Here is a 20,015-nt window from a genome sequence, read left to right on the forward strand (position 1 = left end):
GATCACTCGTTTCCAATCAGGTTTCATGCACAACATGTTTATAGGAGATTATGGCTTCGACTGTCGGTTGATTATGGAGGATGCCTCTAAATCAACGCCAATATCAGAAAATTTAGGGGTCATGTTAGATCAAACAAAAGCCTACGATCGTATTCACTCCAAATATTTGTGCAAAGTACTAAACAAGTTTGGTTTCCCGATAAATTCATCAAGTGTATCCATGACCTTTTCTTTAGTAATTCAATTTCCGTCAACATGAATGGATCCTTGTCTGACAGTATACAACAATTGCGCGGATTACGTCAAGGAGACTCGATTTCATCTATACTTTTCAATCTTGCAATAGAACCATTCTTATTATCCATTCTTCACAATGAGATCATTGATGGTTACTGTCTTAAAGCTAGGAGATTGAACTCTGACTTGCAATTAACAGCACCAAGATCAGTCAAATTATTAACCTATGCAGGCGATATACTCATATTTATCAATTCTAAGGAAGAATTTCTAGAAACCACAAGAGCGTCTAAAAGTATATAATGGTGCGTCTAACTCTCAAGTAAATTATTCCAAGTCGGTAGTATTTCCTTTAGCCAGTGGAACCACATTCAACAATCGAGAACTCAAAGAACTAATCAGTCATAATGGTCTCAGGTGGTTTGACTCTCAATTATTAGGGCACATAAAATACCTTGGATATCCAATGTGATTCAATTCCGATCAAAGAACTATATTCTATAAAGAAACCATCAAGAAGCTTGAAAACTCGATTAACATTCATTCACAGCGTCAACTTTCCGTTTATGGCAGGGCACACATTGCTAATACACTCATACTCTCCAAGTTGTGGCATTTTCTGCGAATTACAAGTCTCCCGAAAAGCTTTTACAACAAGGTGTCTTCTATCGTGTATCAAATCGTGACTCATAACCTGTTTCCCAGGATTGCTCGGACAGCTTTAAAACAGCCGAAAAAAAAAGGTGGGGTTTCGTTATTGGATGTAGAAGTTCAGCAAAAATTTTTTCCAGTTTCGATATATCAATTCATTACTGTTAAACTGTTGTCAAAGAATGCCAGACTTCCTGTACAAGGTGTTGATATTTACTCTGCAATCTTCCTTTGATGCTCCCTCACACGTCATCCCTTTGATATTCAAACATTCCAGATCATACGGTAACATGAAAGGCCTCCATCCACTAATCCCTATGTTTAGTGCTTTAGACTCCTATCCTCGTTTACCAACCGAAAATGACCTGACAATAGCATCACAAACTAGTCTACTCATTCCATTCAAAGATATATGTGAAGAAGACCCACAAGAAAAATTCAAGTTTAGCAAGTTTCTTCGAGCACAAAAAGCATATCATTTCTTTAGACGAGATTTCCTTTCAAATGGCATACAATTCAAAAACAGACAACATTGTGACTCTCCCAATATTCTACAAAAAATAAAAATGCTGTTCTTATTGGAAACCTTACCTTCAAGCCGTATTTTGCATCTTTATTATCAGCTGAACAGCAAGATCTTGAATTGGACAATGAAGAACATCCAACTGAACCAAATATCAACTTTGGCCCATTCATTCAACAGATAAGCTAGAAGATATCAATATAGCAGCATTGAAGAATCGTTAACTAAAGACAATGTTCAGCTTCAACTCAAACTCACAAATCACAAATATAAGTCCTAACAACTGGAAAGCTTTTATCAGTAGCCCTATGCACCATGTTCCTAAGAATGTATGGTACAGACTTCTTCATAAGAAATTATCCACTCGCGCCAGTTTGCATAGAATCATCCCACCCAAGGTAGATGACGGCTACTGCCAATTGTGCAAGCTACCAGAAACAGAGCAGCATATGCTCTTTACTTGTATTTAAAAACAAGACTTGTGGAACGCAGCTTTCAAGAAATACTTGTCAAATCCTAAAGACCCCAATTGTAGCACAATATTCCAGGATTTATCCACACTTAGATTATCCAAGTATTACATCTTGCACTATCATGATAAGGCTACAATCTAGGATTTTTTTGCTACAGTCATTCGATTCATTTGGAAAGCCCACTGGCAACAATTCTTTGAACAGACTCCTGTCGTGGATGAAATTGTCCTCAATCAAATTCAGAAGGAGCTATTGAAAATATCTGCTTACAATTCTCTATGCTAATTTCTTTGTATTTTTGCGACAAGTCACTGTTTAGTACACTTATATCGCTCTTAATCCTTATACTCTGATGAGTTTTAATAAACATTAAAATTTTCATCCATAAAAAAAAAAAAAAAAAAAAAAAAAAAAAATATTTATACTGGCTTGTCAGCTTATCCTCCATTCTCAAATTCACTTTTTTGTAAAATATTCATAAGACGAAAACATGGTATTATCTGCAATTGACAACGATCGACAAAAGAGGCTATCGGATCTACTAGCATTTGTTCAGGAAAAGAAGAAGCAAAACGAAGAGGACGCAGCAGCCAAATCGCAAAATGAAGAACAATCAATCAAACCTTTAGAAAATCAACTTCCTAAAAAAAGATTAACAAAACCAAAAGCAGCTTTACCCGATTATCCACTAGGAACTGATTCATCTATCAGACTCGATATAGATCTTCGACCTGAAATAGAAGTACGACCCTATCAACAAGAAGCACTTGATGCCATTGTGGACAAGACGTGCGATCCACCTGTCGCTCGCTCTGGTATCATTGTGTTGCCATGTGGTGCTGGTAAAACATTGACTTCAATACTGGTTGCTGCAGCCATCAAAAAGCCAATTCTTGTCGTTTGTTCAACCATCATTGCTGCGGAACAATTTTCAAAAGAATTCTTACGCTTCACCAATTTGATGGCTTCCAAGACAGGCATGTTTGCCGGGGCGAAAAAGTGGCCATTCAACGGTCCCTCAGGTGTGCTGTTCACTACCTATACAATGCTTGTGGACAGCAAGAACCGTACAGCTGATTCGAAGCGTATGAGCACTTTTATCGACAAGACCGAGTGGGGATTGGTTATTCTGGATGAGGTTCACTGTGTACCTGCAAACAACTTTTCAAAGGCGATTTCAAAAATCAAGACCAAGGTTCGATTGGGTTTGACAGCGACTATGTTACGTGAAGATGAAAAGATTGGCGATTTAGATACCTTGGTAGGACCTACGCTATATCATGCCAAGTGGAAGGAGTTGGCAGACAAGGGATATATCGCCAAGGTGGTTTGTACCCAAGTAGAGTCAGACATGAATCCTATCACACAAGGTGCGTACGATTCAGTTCAGACAGGTAATTTGCTCGGACAAGGCCATCATTTAAAGAGTCTTCTTGCCATTCTTCACCCAAAAAAAATACAAATTTGTCAGCGTCTGATTCAATACCATGAGGCTCGTGGAGATAAAGTGCTCGTATACTGTGATCACATTGATGCCCTTAAACTATATGCTCAGCATATCGGTCGACCCTTGATCTATGGTGGTACTCCAACCGAAGAAGCACGTCAACTGCTCGCTCGATTCCAAATTGATGTTCAGGACACAGATGAAGAGCTCACCTGGAACCAGATGGCCACCCGACGCTCACTCAAGGCCAAGCAGATCAATACTCTTTTCCTTTCCCGTATTGGCGATACCTCTCTTGATTTACCTGCTGCCACTGTCCTCATCCAGGTCTCATCCCATTTTGGCTCTCGTCGTCAAGAAGCCCAACGTTTGGGCCGTGTGCTTCGTGCAAAGAAGCGAAATGAAAAGGGCTTTTATTCTCGATTCTATACACTCGTCACCAACAATACACATGAAGTTCAATTCTCTGAAAAGCGTCGTCAGTTCTTGGAAGAGGACTGCGGTTACGGCTATCAGATCTGGAAAGTAGGGAATGAAAAGGAGGGCGGTTGGGAAGTCGAGACACACCGCGATGACTCTGCACCCGATGATGATGAAGTCAAGTCTGACCCATTAACCTGCACTATTCAAGGCGCCGATATGCGTCCTTATGCTACAGATGAAGAAGAGAAAGGTTTGGTTAGCTATTTAGCAGGACTGAAAAACTTTTTAGTAGAGGAAGAAGAAGAAGAAGACTTGGTTACTCCTGCTACGGTTGGTACAAAAAGAAAAAGAGATGAAAAATAAAAATTTATTGTTTTATCACACTTTAATCTATTTCTTTCCTTGCTTCTTTTTTGCAAGCACTTTCTTTTTACTTGTCTTGACCAATTTAAATTTACTGCCATCATCTTTTGTAGCGCGAGTACCTTCAAATCTCTTTGGAGCAGGTAATGGTTTGCCAGATTTACCAGATGGTTTCTTTGCAGGCATCTTTTTACCACCTTTCTTCTTTGGTTTCTTATCAGGGACACCTCCCTCGGACACGGGTATCTTACAGCGTTGAACACGAATCTTTGTCTTGTTGCGAAACTTCTTTTCATTCGCTAATGCAGCATCCACATCATCACGTTCCTTAAATTGCACATATCCAAATCCTTTACCAACATTGGTCTTTGCATCTCGAATGATACGCACAAATTCAATCTGTCCACATTCTTTGAAATGCTCCCAAAGCTCCTCCTCCTCTGCATCGAATGGCAATCCACCCAAAAAGACGGATCGCTTACGGTCATGCACCTTGTTGTTTACTGCGCTGTCAACACGTACATGCTTATCCATAAAGACCGTACCGTTTAATTCGACAGCTTTGGCAACTGATTCCTTTTGTTCAAAGACGATATATGCATTCAAAACATCGCGCGATGAGTGAAGTTTACGAGCCAAAAAGGCTGATTTACGATCCATAGGTTCTGAAAAGGCGACTGATCTGAAACGAATTGATTCAATTTTACCGCATTCTTTAAACTTTGATTTCAATTGTTTATAACCTCCCTACATACAATTCATTGCTTTTAGCACAAAGGAAAAACAATGATAAACTTTATACCTTTTCGATACAAGCAACAGGTACATTTCCTAAAAATACAGTTCTTTGTTCCTTTTCTAATTTTTCCTCTTCAGTTAATTTCTTTATCTTCTTTTTCTCTGGCTCTTCTTTTTCTGCCAATTCTTCTGCTTTTCTCTAAATTTAAAAAATATGAGATCTCTTGTGATGAAATAATAATAATAAAAACCTTTAGTGAAGCAGCTAATAACTCTTTTGCTTTTTTGAATCCCAAGAAAGCTTTATTTCCTTCTTTTTTCTCTTGCTTTTTCTTTTTTTTTTCTATATCAGCAAATACTTTTTCTGGTAATAAAGGTTTGACAGCAATTTCGCTTTTGCCAGCCTTAAAAAGGAAATCAGGACAAAGAAAATATTTAAAATGATGTATACGTTACTGATTGTTTAAACAAGCCGTCTAAATGGCTATCAATTTTAGTTGTAGTAAATAATCCACTCATGTTAATTAATAAAAAAAAAAAGAAAAAAAAAAGAGAATCAACGAAACATGCAGAGCAAAAGAAAAGAAGACTGTGACTTCTATCTTGTGGCTTTTCAAATTAAAAAGGGTGCATGAATTTCAAAATACAACAATACAATCTCATGTCAAAAAAAGAAGCAAAAGGGGAATTGATATTTCATCATTTAATGATCAAAAGAAGCAATAATATAAGGTTATGATATAAGCATGAGCAGGAACTCTCGGTTTATTATACCTTTCAAAGAGAGAGAGAGGGTCTATTAAAAGCGCATGCCGAACCATTTGGTTTCGATCCATTCGTGTATTATTAACTTGATTTCACCATTCGAGCTTCTTGTATTCGACAAGGAAAAAAGAAACATCTAGAGGAACATGAGAGGGAATGAAAAGACAATTGATGAAAAAGAAAGCTTTGGTTAATAAGCATCATTTTAAATGCCATGAAGAAAGGTATTTTCATCTCAATGTGTGAAACATTTTCAAAGACAAGTTACGAAACTGTTGATTTTATCTAAAGTGAACATTTCATCACTGCATTGAATCGTCTGTTTGAATTTGTGCAAGTGAAAATTTTTTTCACTTGACCCAATCCTTTGGCTGTCAAGGACAAGAGCAGAAGGTAGAAGTTGCACAAGATGAAGTCTTGTCGTCTATCTGATCCATTTTCTCACAAAAAAGAACACAATCTACTTCTTCGACATGTACAATCGATCATAAACATCTAGCGCCGCTAAGACCCCTTTGTTGTTTCTTTTAAATCTTTTCCAAACAGTACATCAATAACTTGGAATGGCTATCATCCAAAATAATCTTGTCTCACGATTTGAAAGGATATATTCGAAATCTGAAAGTAAGCTATTGCTTTGCAACCTTTTTTTTTTTTTTTTTTTTTTTTTTTTTTTTTTTTTTTTTTTTTTTTTTTTTTTTTTCATTGAATGCAGAAAATTTGTATACCGCACATGATGAAAAGCAATCTGATATTAACAACTTGGAAGCTCTAGTAGCTGTATGATCAACGATGTGATTGTAGTACTGGAACTTAAAAAGTATGTTCAATGTTCAGCAAAATATCCTAAGCGAACTGTTTTTATGAATACTGAACACGATGTCTATAAGCTATTGCAATTCAGTGGAAAACTTGAAGTATTTCTTTTGACAATATGCCTCTTATCTTTCAACGATTAGTCAAGGAATATAAACATGTTAATCAAGTGTTCATCAACAAATAACTGTAAGCGTCATGTTATTACTGACATGTGGGTTCAAATAGGCTGTTTTACTTTCACAAAGCTAAAATTCGTGCGGTCGCCATTTCAGATACTGTTCAGATACCGCCGAAAACTGTCAGGTCAATAAGTCAATGCAAAATAACCGGCTTTATACTGCCAAGAAAGAATTCAGAGCGGCCAAAGGGAGATAATAGAAAGAACCGAAAATACCTGAAGGGATGGATCTATTTGCCACTTGTGATCAGCCAAAGTTGCAATTTAGTAGAATGGAGATAACCGTCTCTAGATCGACGCTTATCCTTTGTTTGAAGAATCTTGGGTTCGACTTGTTTTCTGTATAGTGCCTTGTGGTAATAAATCAAGTTTACTTTTATACTTTAATCTTATATATGTTCACAATGAACAATTTAGATTGAAGAATGTTTGACTGAGGATGAAGGTGTCTTTAGGATGTTATCAATGTTTAGAATGTTTAAACAATTTTAATGAATTGAAATGTGTTTTCTATAAGCTGCTGATTTTAAGGAATATCAATAAAAGACATCAAATGGTTCTAATGGCTATCCTTAAAGGCTTCTTTGAAACTATTCTCCCTATTTGATAGTTTCATCTCTTGTTGATTGACTCATTTTATTTATAAAACTGGAACCTTCTCCCGTATGGAACATATTTTTATATTTTTCGTCTATCATACATTGTTCTGATCACCCACTAGGACTATCATTGAGTGATTTCTAGCTGAACAAAGAGCTTATGGGATGTTCCTAGGTATTTTTAACTGACATGAGAGTATGGAAGGAGAAGAATCGGTCAAAGATGATCAAACAGACAAGAGATTTGTTCATCTTTGATTTATTTGCCCCATTCGGCAAATATGCTCTAATTGTTTGGTCCTGCATTTCACAAGAAAAAGTTTTGCAGTTTCTTTTGAATACGTCAAATATTTTATCTGCACCCAAACCATAATCAATAGACTGATTTTAAAATGATCAAAAAGTGATCGCCTACATTGTTTTTAAAAATCCAAAAAAATTATAATTTTGAAACATAAAAAGCATAATCAGGAACATGAGGCGTTCAGTTTTGATTTGTACTCCTTTAATAACGAACCTTGAATTCTACCCTTTCTCTAGAATAGAGTCCAGGCTTGACAATGCAACTTTTAGCTTGAATTCCAAAGATTAGTTTACACCAGATAAATATAGCCACGCGAATGAGAGAATATAGTTTGTGTAACAGTGTGCCTTGTTTACTTTTTTAACTTCAATTTATGAAACAGTGCAAAAAAGAAAGGAAATTGATTCAAGAAACTAAAAACGATAGGAGATGGGGGAGAAAAAAAAAAGGAGTGAAAAGAAAGATGAACGGTAAAAGTTGAATCTTTTTCTATAAAATTATTGTATTTGAAGTAAATCTTGTTTGATTATCAAAGAAAAAAAAAAAGTCTGTGAGTGAGTGTGTGACGTTAGAACTCGTGCATCTTTACCAAGGCTGAGACTTTTTTTTTTCCCTCTTTCTCTTTCTCACTCTCACTCTCACACACACACATTTGTTCCTCCTTTCCTTTAATAATCATGTATTCTAAACAACAAAATATGACAGAATCAAGGTTTAGTGTCAATTCAAATTTAATGAATTATTCTATTCCGACTGGAACAGATAAAAGACGAGAGATAAAGCAAGGTGATTCTGATACACGCACACGACAGTTGGAAGCACAAATTGAACAATTGACACTACAAAATGTGAAACTACAGAGAACCAATCGGCTGTTAAAAGTAGACACAGATAATTTAATCGAACAACGTACAAGTCCACTAGAGAAGACGATTGAGGAATTAACAGTAGCCAATGTCAAATTACAGAGAACTACTCGTTTATTACAACAAGATTTAAATGAGCGATTAGAGGAACTGAATGGATTGAAAGAAAAGCAAATCATTCAAATGAAATCAGTGGGACCCGAGTATGAATTTTTAGTGCAAAATATAAATTTATTACAAAGACAGGTAAATGTGTTGTTGAGAGGGATAAAGACTGATGATAGAATAGATTGCTGGTCATCCTATTTGTGAAGGTACTTGCTGTTTTACGATGAAGCCTATCGATCAATCTACGATGATCATGACACTACCATCTACTGAAAATGAAGAAGATGAAGGATTAGAAGCACAGCATATTTGTCGACCAGTGATTCATTCGGATATATCGCAAGGATCTTATGCGATGGACCTTGAAAAGAGAATAATGAGATTAGAAAAGATTATCGAAGAACAAGATGAAGAGAAAGAAGAAATATTACGTCAACAGAGTGATAAAGATAATGACTTTGAGACACTAAAGAAGGAATTAAAAGTGAAGGATGAGATTGTGTCTCAATTAGAACAAGATTTTATGTGTTTAGAAGATCAATTGGAACATTTGCAAAAGGTATAATGAATCTAAACAGTTTCGATACTCACTCTTTTTAGGAATTAGAAAGTAAAAATGTAAATAAACAAATCAATAATACTATTCAAGATCCAAAAAAACAATCACAACTCTTGATGGAATCAAAAAGAAGATCATTAGCCATAAAAGATACTGATTTATTGGAACAGATATTAAAGAGTGATTTATCAGTTGGAGAACAACCATATACCAGCAGCAGCAGCAGTAGTAGCAGTAGTAGTAGCAGTAGTAGTAGTAATAGTAGTTTGGATGAATTCATAGTAGAAAATGATAAATGTGATTCAATCTCATTATTCCCCTGTACTTTTAATCCTCATCCTTGTTATACCAGTGAACAACATCACACAAAAGAACCTTACATTTTATTTACATGCATCACAGTTACACTAGCCATTGCTTCTCAACTAGGTTTAACAGATGACTGGACAGTGCCCATCACCTTGGCTACTTTAGTTTCTGGATTCCTGTGGTCAGAAAATAACAAGAAAAAATCAATTTAATTCACATAATAAATCCTCTGTTCATATTTATCCTTTACTTGAAAAATAGATGCATAGACTCCCTATTCTCATCTCTTCTATTTAATCTTTTTTAGGAGTCCACTTTCCTTCATTTTTAAACACAGCCACAAGTAGAAGTGACGTAAAAAAATATATATTTTTTTTTTTTTTGGACGGAAAAAAAAAAAGTTTTTTCAAGTGATTAATAAATAGGCAATGAGTGATTGGGGTAAAGAAAAGAAACAGGGGGAAAAAAGGGATAAACTGAGCATTTTCCTTTTATTTAGAAGAAGAATTCGAAGTTCAAGTCAACAATAACAAAAGCAACAATAAGCCCAAGATGGCTTGGGACGAAGAAGATGCTGAGGACGACAACAGTGTCAAGGAATCTTGGGATGATTCTGAAGAAGAAGAACAAGTCCCCAAGAAAACCGAGCAAAAGACAGTGACACCACCTGTCAAGAAGAACTTGACCTTGAAACAAAAGATTGCTGAAAAGGAAGCATTATTAAAGGAACAGAAAAAGAAGAAGGCTGCATTGGTATGTGTTGACGTGTGTGTGTGTGTGTGTGTTGAAAAGATGCTAATGATCCACTAGGCCAATCGTTTCTTGGATGGCGAAACTGAAGAAGAAAAGTTTGAACGTGTTCAAAAAGAAGCAGGAATTAAAAAGGAAGAGATGGAAGGATCAGAAGGTGTTGGTAAGTTATCTTGTAGTCATCCAACCGATGCTTATTCATTCATAGCCAAGAAAGCACCTTCAAAACCTGTTGAATCCTTAAAGCCTCGTACGCGTGCTGATTTTGAAGAATTCAGACAATTACTCACTGATTTAATCCTTCAACAATCCGTAAGTTTATTGAATGCTTTCAAATTTTTTTTTAATTATATTCCACAGCATGTCTCTGGTTATCCTACTTTTCTTGATCAATTGGCCCGTGATTTAGCTCAACCCATGAAAGACATGGATGTACGTAAAGCAGCTTCTAGTTTAACAGCACTTGCGAATGATAAACAACGTCAACAAAGAGAAGCATTGAAGAACAGTAAGAAGACAAAGGGTAAAGTTCAACCTGCAAAAGCAGCACCCGTTCAATCATCAAGAGAATATTCAACTACTTATGACGATTTTGATGATTTCATGTAAAAAAAAAGATATAAAATGTATTAATCCTGATTCTTAAAAACACGAGAAAAAAAAAAAACCTTTTTAACGGAGTTTTTTTATCATTTTCATTCATCCATTTCATTGTAAAAAAGATGGATTGGTTTCTATTTCTGGAATTAATACAAGAAAAAAAAAAAAAAATACGCCACTTTTTTAATATCTGATTGAGGGAGTAAAAAGATGAAAATATCTTTTTTGTTATCAATGCTGATAAAAAAAAACTATAAAAAAAAAACTCCTTTTTCTCTCTCCTTTTTAATAGAAGCACATGTTAAGAAACGTGAGAAAGTACAATGAATTGAAAGATTTCATTGGGCGATGTGATTACTTTACTTTTTTTTCTTTACTCATTTAACGTTTATCAGTTTTATCATGAATTAAAATGGCGCGATTATTTTTTTATTACTTTTTTTTCTTTCTTTTTTCTTTCTTTTTTTTTTGTTTCTTTTCTTCTTCTTTTCTCTTTACATTTTTTTTTTATTAAAGAATCAATGACTTTATTTGAAAGAAAGGATCAAGAATTAAATATTCCAACTTGGACAGAAAATGATAATAAAAAACAAGAGGACCATCATCCACAGGGTGTAACAGTATGTGCTAATTGTGAAACGACTACAACACCTTTATGGAGAAGAGATACGAATGGAAGGACGATTTGTAATGCATGTGGACTTTATTATAAACTACATTTGGTTCACAGACCAGCAACGATGATGAAGACGGTAATCAAGAGAAGAAAACGCTGTCATACGGAAGAAAAGACACAACGTACAAAGAGAAGACGTCATGAACAAAGTGAAGAAGAAAGTGAAGAAGAAGAAGAAGTAGTAGAAAAAGAAGAAGAGATGCCGATGGTCACTAAATCAAGTACACTGTCTTCTTCATCCTCTGTGACTTCAAATAGTCCATCTCCTTCTATTCAACCCATCGTTTTACCACCACTTTATCATCACAGACGCGATCTTCATGTCTGTTCAAATACGATCGAATCACAAAAAGAATACAGAAATCATTTACAAAGAGAAGTTCATCGTCTGAATAACTTGTTATCCGAAACAGTTTCCATGTTACAGCAAATGGATCATGCTTTATCCAATCCAATATTGGAAGGTGATTCATGTCGTCACTGTTATTGTGCTCAAGATACCAAAGAAGAACATCAAGTCGCACGATCCCTCTTATCCCTCGCTCGTTCTCCTCCACCCAAAGAAGACAATCATCATCCATTCATGAATCGTTTACCTCCAATTGCATTACCTTCATTTTTACCCTAAACAAAAAATTAAAAATAAAATTGTACGATAATTTTATATAAAAATCATTTTATTCTATAAAATATACACACTTTTTATTTCTTTTGATAAGCAGCATCGTGTACTTTTTGAGCACGACCTGAGGGATCTTCAGGACAACCCCAATCGGCTCTAGGGATCCATCTGACGACGGAAGCAGTACAGGCCTCTTGAGGATACCACTGTTCAAACATGACACGGTACATGTAAGCTTCCTTGGTTGTAGGCACATCTTTAGTCCATCGACTGGCTGCTTGAGCAAATTGATCGTCCGAGATCTTGTTCTCACTCACTTGTTTCAAGGTATCAATCCAGCTGTAACCCACACCATCCGAGAATTGTTCCTTTTGACGCCAGAGGATTTCCTTGGGTAAATAAGGTCTTGATTCATCATCAAAGGCCTTGCGCAAAATGTACTTTTCCATACGTCCCTGACTACGATCATGTAACTTTTCAGCAGGATCAATGTTCATGGCCACTTCTAAAAATTGCTTATCCAAAAAGGGTACACGGGCTTCGACACCCCAGGCCATGGTAGACTTGTTGGCACGAAGACAATCAGAGGTATGCAAGTTCTTTACACGACCGACTGTTTCTGTGTGGAACGCATCCTTATCGGGAGCGTTGTTAAAGTACAGATAACCACCAAAGACTTCATCTGCACCTTCACCAGACAAGACCATCTTGACACCCAAGGCCTTGATCTTACGTGATAGGAGATACATGGGAGTCGAGGCACGGATGGTGGTGACATCGTAAGTTTCCAAATGGTAAATCACGTCACTGACGGCATCCAATGCTTCTTGAATCGTGAATGTGTATTCGTGATGAACCGTCTTTAAAAACTTGGCGACTTCACGAGCGGCTACTAAATCGGGTGATCCAGGAAGACCGATCGAGAAAGAGTGAAGACGAGGCCAGAGAGAGGGACCGCCTGTGGAAAAGGAGGTTAGATTCGTTCGACGTCATCCGTCTTACTTACTTTCATCAAAGTTTTCAATGTCACTTTCAGATCCTCTGTAACCAGCAGCAATCTTTTCAGTTTCACGAGCAGCAATAGAAGCAATCAGACTGGAATCAAGACCACCCGACAAGAGAACACCATAAGGTACTTCAGCCATCAATCTCTTACGAACCGCTCTTTCAAGAGATTCACGCAAAACCTTGTAATCAAGAGCCTTTGAGGGCACCCGGCTACCATCCCACCAGGTAGGATCAAAGTAACGAGTGGTCTGTTGAGTGTCAGAGTCATAGACATGACCAGGAGGGAAAGCCAAGATCTTGTCACAGTCTTCGTTTAATGATTTCAATTCAGAAGCAAAGTAAACGGTACCAGGCATCTTGGAGTTCCAACCATAGTAAAGAGTGGTGATACCAATAGGATCGCGAGCAGCAATCACCCGATTACGTTCCTTGTCCAAGAGAACAAAGGAGAACATGCCATCTAAACGTGGGACGAGATCTTTATCTAATTCTTTGTACTAAACCCATCATCAGTAAATTCATCAACAACAGACAATCGACACTTACAGCGTGCAAGATGACTTCACAATCAGATTCAGTCTTGAAATCATAGTCTTCCTTTAATTCATTTCTTAATTGTTTGTGGTTGTAGATTTCACCGTTCACACAAAGAATGAGCTTTTCATCTTCACTCACGATAGGTTGAGCACCAGAACCTGATTGAAATAAGTCATCATCCTTTCTTATTCAACTATCTCCCACTTACTAACACCCACAATAGCCAAACGTTCATGACAAAAGATGTGGTTCTTTGCGATCACACAGCCTGACCAATCTGGACCACGGTGTCTGATTCTAAGAGAATATGAGAGGATGTTTACAAGATGATAAGCTTACTTTTTTGAAAGATATAAAGCACGTTGACGATAAGCTTCTACGTCACCTTGATAGTTGTATACAGCAAAGATACCACACATTTTGATTGAAAGAGAAGAAAAGAAAAAAAAAAAGATGTGATTCAGCATTGGCTTTTATGGTGCCTCTCTTTCTTTTTTATTATCTCCGTTTGAAATGTGTCGTAGTCCTTTTCTTTTTCCATCGTTCATTTTATTTAAAAGAGTGGAAATATATAAAAAGAGACAAGAAAAGAGAGAGAAAGAGAAAGAGAGAGAGAGAGAATGGATTCATTCTGTTTGAAAGAGTAACAAGCATGAAAGGGTAACTGAAAAATACAAGTTTTTTTTTTTTTTTTGGTATGAAACTTGCCCATCATGAGTCACTGAACATTTTCCTTTTATAGAAGTGACTCCTCTTGAATCCATCATGTCAAACACATCTTTCTGTTATCTTATCGTAAAAGCAGTAAAAAAAACCTCAAGTCTTTCTCTCTCTCTCTCTCTCTTTCTTTTATATCTTTTTTTTTTCTTCTTTTTTTCATCTTTTAAAAAACTAATAATAATAATAATAAAAAAGAAAATAAAAAAATATATAAAAAAAATAAAAATACGGAACTTATCGGCTTTGATAATGAAAAAAAAAAAAAAAAAAAAAGGGTCCTTTAAAGTTTTTATGATGAATGAGAAACAAGTATGAATGGGGTGTATATCAAATGGGAAAATAAACAGATATTTACATCCAATGAACTTGTTTTCACTGATGGATACCACCTAGGCTTTGTTCTATCATTCAACCTATAAAGCTTTGAATACAAGATCCAATACGAGTTGATTAGAGTTTGCTTTAGATCAAATCCAATTGATTTCAATGTCAGAAACCAATCAAATCTATATTTTACTTGTTCTTTGTTCTATCGACTTTTGAAAGCATTCGATTGGTTTATGTAAAGTCAATGGAGAATGAATTGAAAGGAGATCGTGAGAAATAGGAAGAAGGGTGGATTGTGGTTTATAAACTAGACTGTGCATGATGAATTGCGTACAATTTAAATGACAACATTTAACAAAAATAGTTCTTTTTATAACTCAATCTTACTGTCATTCACAAGAAATTAAAAAGTAGCGAGATCATTTCATAATGAATTAAGAAAATGACTGCAACGGATAATATTCTAAAATATGAACAAGTCATACGATGATTCAATCAAATTCTTCATTTTTGTCATTTATAAAAGAACCCTGAACATCCCTACTTGACTTTTTACTTTTTAAAAAGTCAATCGACACTTTCAAGAAAAAAAAAGAAAGGTGGGCGCATCTGCATACTTGTGCCACATGATATGCAAATAACCTTTTAAGAGTCTCCATGGTCAATACCTCATTCTTGCTTTTTTTTTTTTTTTGTGCCAAGACAGATTGGCTCATCATTTCTATCTTTCTTTTCTCAGACTAAAATAAAGGATAACAAAGGCGAGAGAGAGATTGAATACAATCATGAATTCTTGTCTACTCACTGTTTCGTGTGATATTCAACCCCAAAGAGGGTCATCTTTTTTGTCTTTATGAAATCAATGGACTAAAAGATATCGTCTTCAATCGATATCCTCCACTTGTATTCAATAGGTGATAATACATTTTATATAAAAAAAAAAAATGAAAAAAAAAAAAAATGCTTAACTTTATTTTAGATTAAAAACCCTTCTTTTTTTTTTTAGTGGAAAAATACGGCAAGATAGTGTATAAAACTCAACGAATAAAAGTTTTTTATATAAAATTTTCATTTTTTTTTTTTTTTTTTTTTTCTTTTTTTTTTTTTTTTTTTTTTTTTTAATTCTACATTTTATTTTCCTAGTTATGAAAGACACGATATTTGACTATAAAGAAGAGATAAAAAGAGAAAATGTTGTTTATCATTTTCAACCAACTCAACGGTTAGACGCCATTAAATCTGTTATAATGGATCGATGCAAACAAAGGCAATCACTTAAACTTCCTTCTCCACCACCTGTAGAACACATTGGTGGTTTACCTTCTCCACCTGTTGAAGAAAAGAAACCTGTGTTGGAAGAAGAAGAAGTGAATAGGATGAGTTGCTGTGACATTCAAGCCAAGATTGAATTATTAAAAGAAGAAAAACACAGGTTATTTCAATTAATCAAACAAATGATGTTGGAAGAACAATTGAAAAAAAAACAAGAACAACAATTACTCATTCAAGAGCAAGAAGAACAAGAAGAAAAGAAACGATGGGAGCCATCTCTGTCAGAAAAGCAAAATTATTTTTATTCACGTCAACGATATAACAATTCATATACACCAATAGTAAATTGATTTTTATATACACTCTCACATCATCATTAACTCTTCTTATTAGCAACATCATCGACCACCACGTCCTTTCAATAATAATTCAAGGTCTCCTTATTCAAGATAAAAATTCACTCTAAAAGAATTTGTATTATATTTTCTCTCTCTCTCTCTCTTTTTTTTTTCTTTATGCATAATGTCTAATTCTCTCTCTCTTTTTTACATAAAAAAAATTTGGTTTTTTTCCTTTTTTTTTGGTTTTTTTTTTTTTTTTTTTTTCCATAAAACATAAATACGCATATAAAAATTACACATTTTAAATCTTTTTTGCTATCCAACTATTATATCTGGTAAATCCACGATATTCTTCAAATTCAGTTAATATTTCTTGCACAGCCAAATCAAAATCTTCAGATGCCACTCCCCATTTCGACATGTAAACACTTTTTCTATTTTTTAAATAGGCTTTTTGGATTTCCTTGTTTATAAAACCAAACTGTTTCAAGTCTATATTTATCATTAGCTCTAGAGAATGAATTATTTTTGGTCAACATACCTGCTTCTTGTGGCCATTCCCCAATAGGAATATCAAGTGTACGTGATTCGATTTGTTGAAAACCAGTGGATCTCAACTCTTCTTCTAAAGTGGTTGTGAACTTGAAGTCTAAACCCAACTCATCATATTGTGTTTGGTGAAATTCGTCAAATGCAGTTTGTACAGGTCCAGGGTTATGATGCCACAAATCGGCTTCTACTAATTCAATAGTACCTTCTGGTTTCAACACTCTATACATCTCACTCAAAACATGCTGCCACTGATTTTTTAAAATGATATTTCCCATATGACGTTGAAAGATACTATAGAAAACATGAATACAACACCTTTCCCATCTGGCCATCACTTACAAGTCTATCGAGTTGGATTCAATTGGCCAAGGTTGTGTGATATCTGCTTCCATATAAGTTAAATTTTTAGGTTTGCCTTGTAACTCTGCAGGTGGTCTGATGTCTAGACCAATGATATTTGCTTTACTTTGTTCTGCTGCTATTTCCAGTGCCCAAATACCATTCCCTGTACCAATGTCAAGTATCGTCATCGATTCATCTAGCTTCACCAACGTATTTGCTTTTCTCGCACTTTTTAATAAATAATGCTTTCATCCTCTTTTAGTCTTTTTGTAACAATCAATCGTAATCTGTACCTGTCTTTGAAGTCTATCATATTCTCTAAGATCTTCTTGCGCAAGACTCTTTTTACGTCCCACAAAGAATTCAGTGATTGATTGACGCCTCGATTTAGGCTGCTGTTCTTGCTCAATCCAATCATAATTACCAGAGACCACAGCCCTGTGATGAGAAGATCGACCTCCTAATGTGATCGTGCTTCTTCTTCTATTGGCCCTTCTCTTTTCCTTCTTTTCTCTTGATTTCTCAATCACTTTACTCGCTTGATTTCCCATATGAAGACAAGTAAGAAAGAAGAAGAAAGAGAACCAAAAAAAAGTTTTGTTTTTTTTTATCGGAATCCGGACAATAGAAGCCTAAATGTAGTACAAAGTGGAAACTATAGAAGGTGAAATTGCATGTGTCCTACAATGACGGAGAGAACAAGTGAAAAAAAAAAATTTTTTTTTGTAGTATAAATTGAAAGTAAAGGATGAACGAAGCCTAGACTATTTAAAAAAACTTGATTAAAAACTATTTTCTTCTAAACCACGTTCTTTTGTTCATCAATCACCAGGCATTCGTTTCTATTATAAAACGTATAAAACTCCATTATTTTCCAGGTTTGGAAATACTTAAATTTTGCCACGTTGTTTTCAATGACCGATTTTAGAACGAATGGTATGCAAGCCAGGTTTTGTGTGATGATAATAGGCGAGTGGACAGAAACAGGATTGGATGGGATGAACAAGACAAGAAAGATGAATAGGATACAGTTGACCCTTTGATTTATACTCCCCCCTTTTTTTTTTTTTTTTTTTTTTTTTTTTTGCTGAATTCAACCTAAACATTTCATGATTGGTAACCAACAGATACACACGTATGACTTCATTAGATCTGCACTACACATCCATACTTACAATACACAGAGATTGTGTATAGATTTATTTTCACATGTTGGATCAAGTTATCGTTTATTAATAGAAGAGTATGATGTATTAGGTTATATCCTCACCTCATGGACATGCCTGATCGAATATGTCTTTCTTTAGTCATCCAGTTCTCGATTACAAAGGCATGTGCACGTTGATCTGACCTCGCTTCGTACTACTTGTATCACAGAGTAGTAGGTGACATCAATTTGAATACAGAACAGAAAGCAACTTGTGTGTTCTTTAGAATTTTATAAAAAGGGTTCATGACCATAAATGAATCTTTTTTTCTGTGCTCAGTTGAACTGTGAAACAGAGTAAGGGGAAATAAAAATAGTATAAATTTATTTATTTTTATTGAAAAAGAGGTGGTGAGAGAGACATACAATTAACATAATATATAAATTAAATGACAAGATGATTTTTTAAAATGGATTGAAATGCATAGAAGAAAAGAAATTACAGTTTAAACATAACATAGGGGAACTTAAATATCAGAAGGTAAGACATGATTCAAGAATCGAACCAAATCCTGAGAGGTTGAACAAGGCAAGAGGTTTGAATCCACATGTGCTTCAATTTCCAAAAGTGCATCAGCTGCTGTTGGTCTTGTCTCTGGTTCTTCATCTAATAACCAAGCGACTAAACCACGCATGTACATCGTAGGATAACTGTAGGTAAATGTCGGACTGGGTTCAGTAGCAATGATGTCAAACAATTCTTCTTCATCTTTAATTCCATAATGAGGAGGTACACGATCCATCATTTCAATGATCGTAATACCCAAAGACCACATATCGATCTTTTCATTGTAATATTCTTCTCTTATCACTTCAGGTGCCATCCATTTTGTTGTACCCAATCTCTCATGGTTTGGACGGTTGATACGAGCCGATAGACCAAAGTCAGCTGTGTGAACAGGGGTGTGAGTAGTGATTGATGATTTCCATTGTCACTTACCTAGTTTCACTTCACCATTCCATCCAAGCAAAAGGTTTTCACACTTTACATCACGATGTAAAATGCCTTGACTGTGCAAGTGAGCTAAACCTTTCAATGTTTCACAAATCATGTAAACCGTGTATTCTTCTGGAATACCACGTTGACAGAGGACAGCAAAGACAGAGCAACGCATGAGATCCATGGTCATCAAGATATCTTCCTTCCACAACGAGACTTCTCTTAATCGAATCAAGTTACTGTGACCAGAAGCCATGATACGTAATTCACGCAAGATCGCTGCACGATATTCACGATCAGGATCCAATTTGCAACGCTTGATGGCCACCTTTGTATTGGCCCTCTTTCGACATACGGCTCTTACGACAGCACCATTGACACTAAAAAGAGTCAGTCAAGAGAGAATAGGTCGATCTTGATCCTTACCCAGTGCCAATTTCTTTAAAGTGAGTATAACGAGTGAGTGGATCCGATGTAGAAACAGGAATCTTTGGTAACAGCTTTCTCAATTTTGATTCGAGTCGATTGGAATGAGCCTGTTGGTCTTTTGTCCTATGTCATTTTAGTGGGGGGAGTTCGTGGATGTCACCATCGAGTATTAGGTAGATATTATGACAGCAAATTCCCATAGAGCGGGTTTGCAGGAAGATATACTACCGCTCAGCGAGACCTACCGTTGAATAATTGCACTGTCTATATCGATCCGATGCAAATTGTCAGTCGACTTAGGGCAATGGACGCTGGTTTTACTCTATATTC

At 35.6% G+C, this 20,015-nt stretch overlaps 8 protein-coding genes across 8 annotated transcripts; 5 read left to right on the forward strand and 3 right to left on the reverse strand.

Annotated features, from left to right (window-relative positions):
- Window positions 1-1,070: 1,070 nt before the first annotated feature.
- Window positions 1,071-1,595, forward strand: RO3G_15930 (uncharacterized protein; the record flags this gene model as incomplete). Its single annotated transcript, XM_067670514.1, has 1 exon — window positions 1,071-1,595. The coding sequence occupies one exon, from the start codon at window positions 1,071-1,073 to the stop codon at window positions 1,593-1,595; it is 525 nt and encodes a 174-aa protein (XP_067526615.1).
- A 779-nt stretch (window positions 1,596-2,374) lies between these two features.
- RO3G_15931 (uncharacterized protein) lies at window positions 2,375-4,376 on the forward strand (the record flags this gene model as incomplete). Its single annotated transcript, XM_067670515.1, has 2 exons — window positions 2,375-4,088; window positions 4,231-4,376. 2 exons carry the CDS (start codon window positions 2,375-2,377, stop codon window positions 4,374-4,376), a joined length of 1,860 nt encoding a protein of 619 aa, XP_067526616.1.
- A 3,842-nt stretch (window positions 4,377-8,218) lies between these two features.
- RO3G_15932 (uncharacterized protein) lies at window positions 8,219-10,721 on the forward strand (the record flags this gene model as incomplete). The annotated part of the gene is made up of 8 exons (XM_067670516.1): window positions 8,219-8,632; window positions 8,676-9,053; window positions 9,095-9,482; window positions 9,670-9,705; window positions 9,862-10,115; window positions 10,173-10,275; window positions 10,321-10,424; window positions 10,473-10,721. The coding sequence occupies 8 exons, from the start codon at window positions 8,219-8,221 to the stop codon at window positions 10,719-10,721; spliced, it is 1,926 nt and encodes a 641-aa protein (XP_067526617.1).
- Window positions 10,722-11,233: 512 nt separating this feature from the next.
- On the forward strand, window positions 11,234-12,016 carry RO3G_15933 (uncharacterized protein; the record flags this gene model as incomplete). The annotated part of the gene is made up of 1 exon (XM_067670517.1): window positions 11,234-12,016. The coding sequence occupies one exon, from the start codon at window positions 11,234-11,236 to the stop codon at window positions 12,014-12,016; it is 783 nt and encodes a 260-aa protein (XP_067526618.1).
- Window positions 12,017-12,090: 74 nt separating this feature from the next.
- RO3G_15934 (asparagine synthase (glutamine-hydrolyzing)) lies at window positions 12,091-13,974 on the reverse strand (the record flags this gene model as incomplete). Its single annotated transcript, XM_067670518.1, has 5 exons — window positions 12,091-12,968; window positions 13,017-13,515; window positions 13,565-13,713; window positions 13,764-13,852; window positions 13,895-13,974. The coding sequence occupies 5 exons, from the start codon at window positions 13,972-13,974 to the stop codon at window positions 12,091-12,093; spliced, it is 1,695 nt and encodes a 564-aa protein (XP_067526619.1).
- Window positions 13,975-15,849: 1,875 nt separating this feature from the next.
- RO3G_15935 (uncharacterized protein) lies at window positions 15,850-16,327 on the forward strand (the record flags this gene model as incomplete). Its single annotated transcript, XM_067670519.1, has 2 exons — window positions 15,850-16,215; window positions 16,268-16,327. 2 exons carry the CDS (start codon window positions 15,850-15,852, stop codon window positions 16,325-16,327), a joined length of 426 nt encoding a protein of 141 aa, XP_067526620.1.
- Window positions 16,328-16,516: 189 nt separating this feature from the next.
- RO3G_15936 (uncharacterized protein) lies at window positions 16,517-17,297 on the reverse strand (the record flags this gene model as incomplete). Its single annotated transcript, XM_067670520.1, has 3 exons — window positions 16,517-16,707; window positions 16,757-17,058; window positions 17,107-17,297. 3 exons carry the CDS (start codon window positions 17,295-17,297, stop codon window positions 16,517-16,519), a joined length of 684 nt encoding a protein of 227 aa, XP_067526621.1.
- A 1,486-nt stretch (window positions 17,298-18,783) lies between these two features.
- Window positions 18,784-19,848, reverse strand: RO3G_15937 (uncharacterized protein; the record flags this gene model as incomplete). Its single annotated transcript, XM_067670521.1, has 4 exons — window positions 18,784-19,205; window positions 19,257-19,636; window positions 19,683-19,792; window positions 19,846-19,848. 4 exons carry the CDS (start codon window positions 19,846-19,848, stop codon window positions 18,784-18,786), a joined length of 915 nt encoding a protein of 304 aa, XP_067526622.1.
- Between the last annotated feature and the right edge of the window lie 167 nt (window positions 19,849-20,015).

Source organism: Rhizopus delemar, genomic scaffold, assembly GCF_000149305.1.
Source record: "Rhizopus delemar RA 99-880 supercont3.18 genomic scaffold, whole genome shotgun sequence".
NCBI classification, from domain to species: Eukaryota; Fungi; Mucoromycota; class Mucoromycetes; order Mucorales; family Rhizopodaceae; genus Rhizopus; species Rhizopus delemar.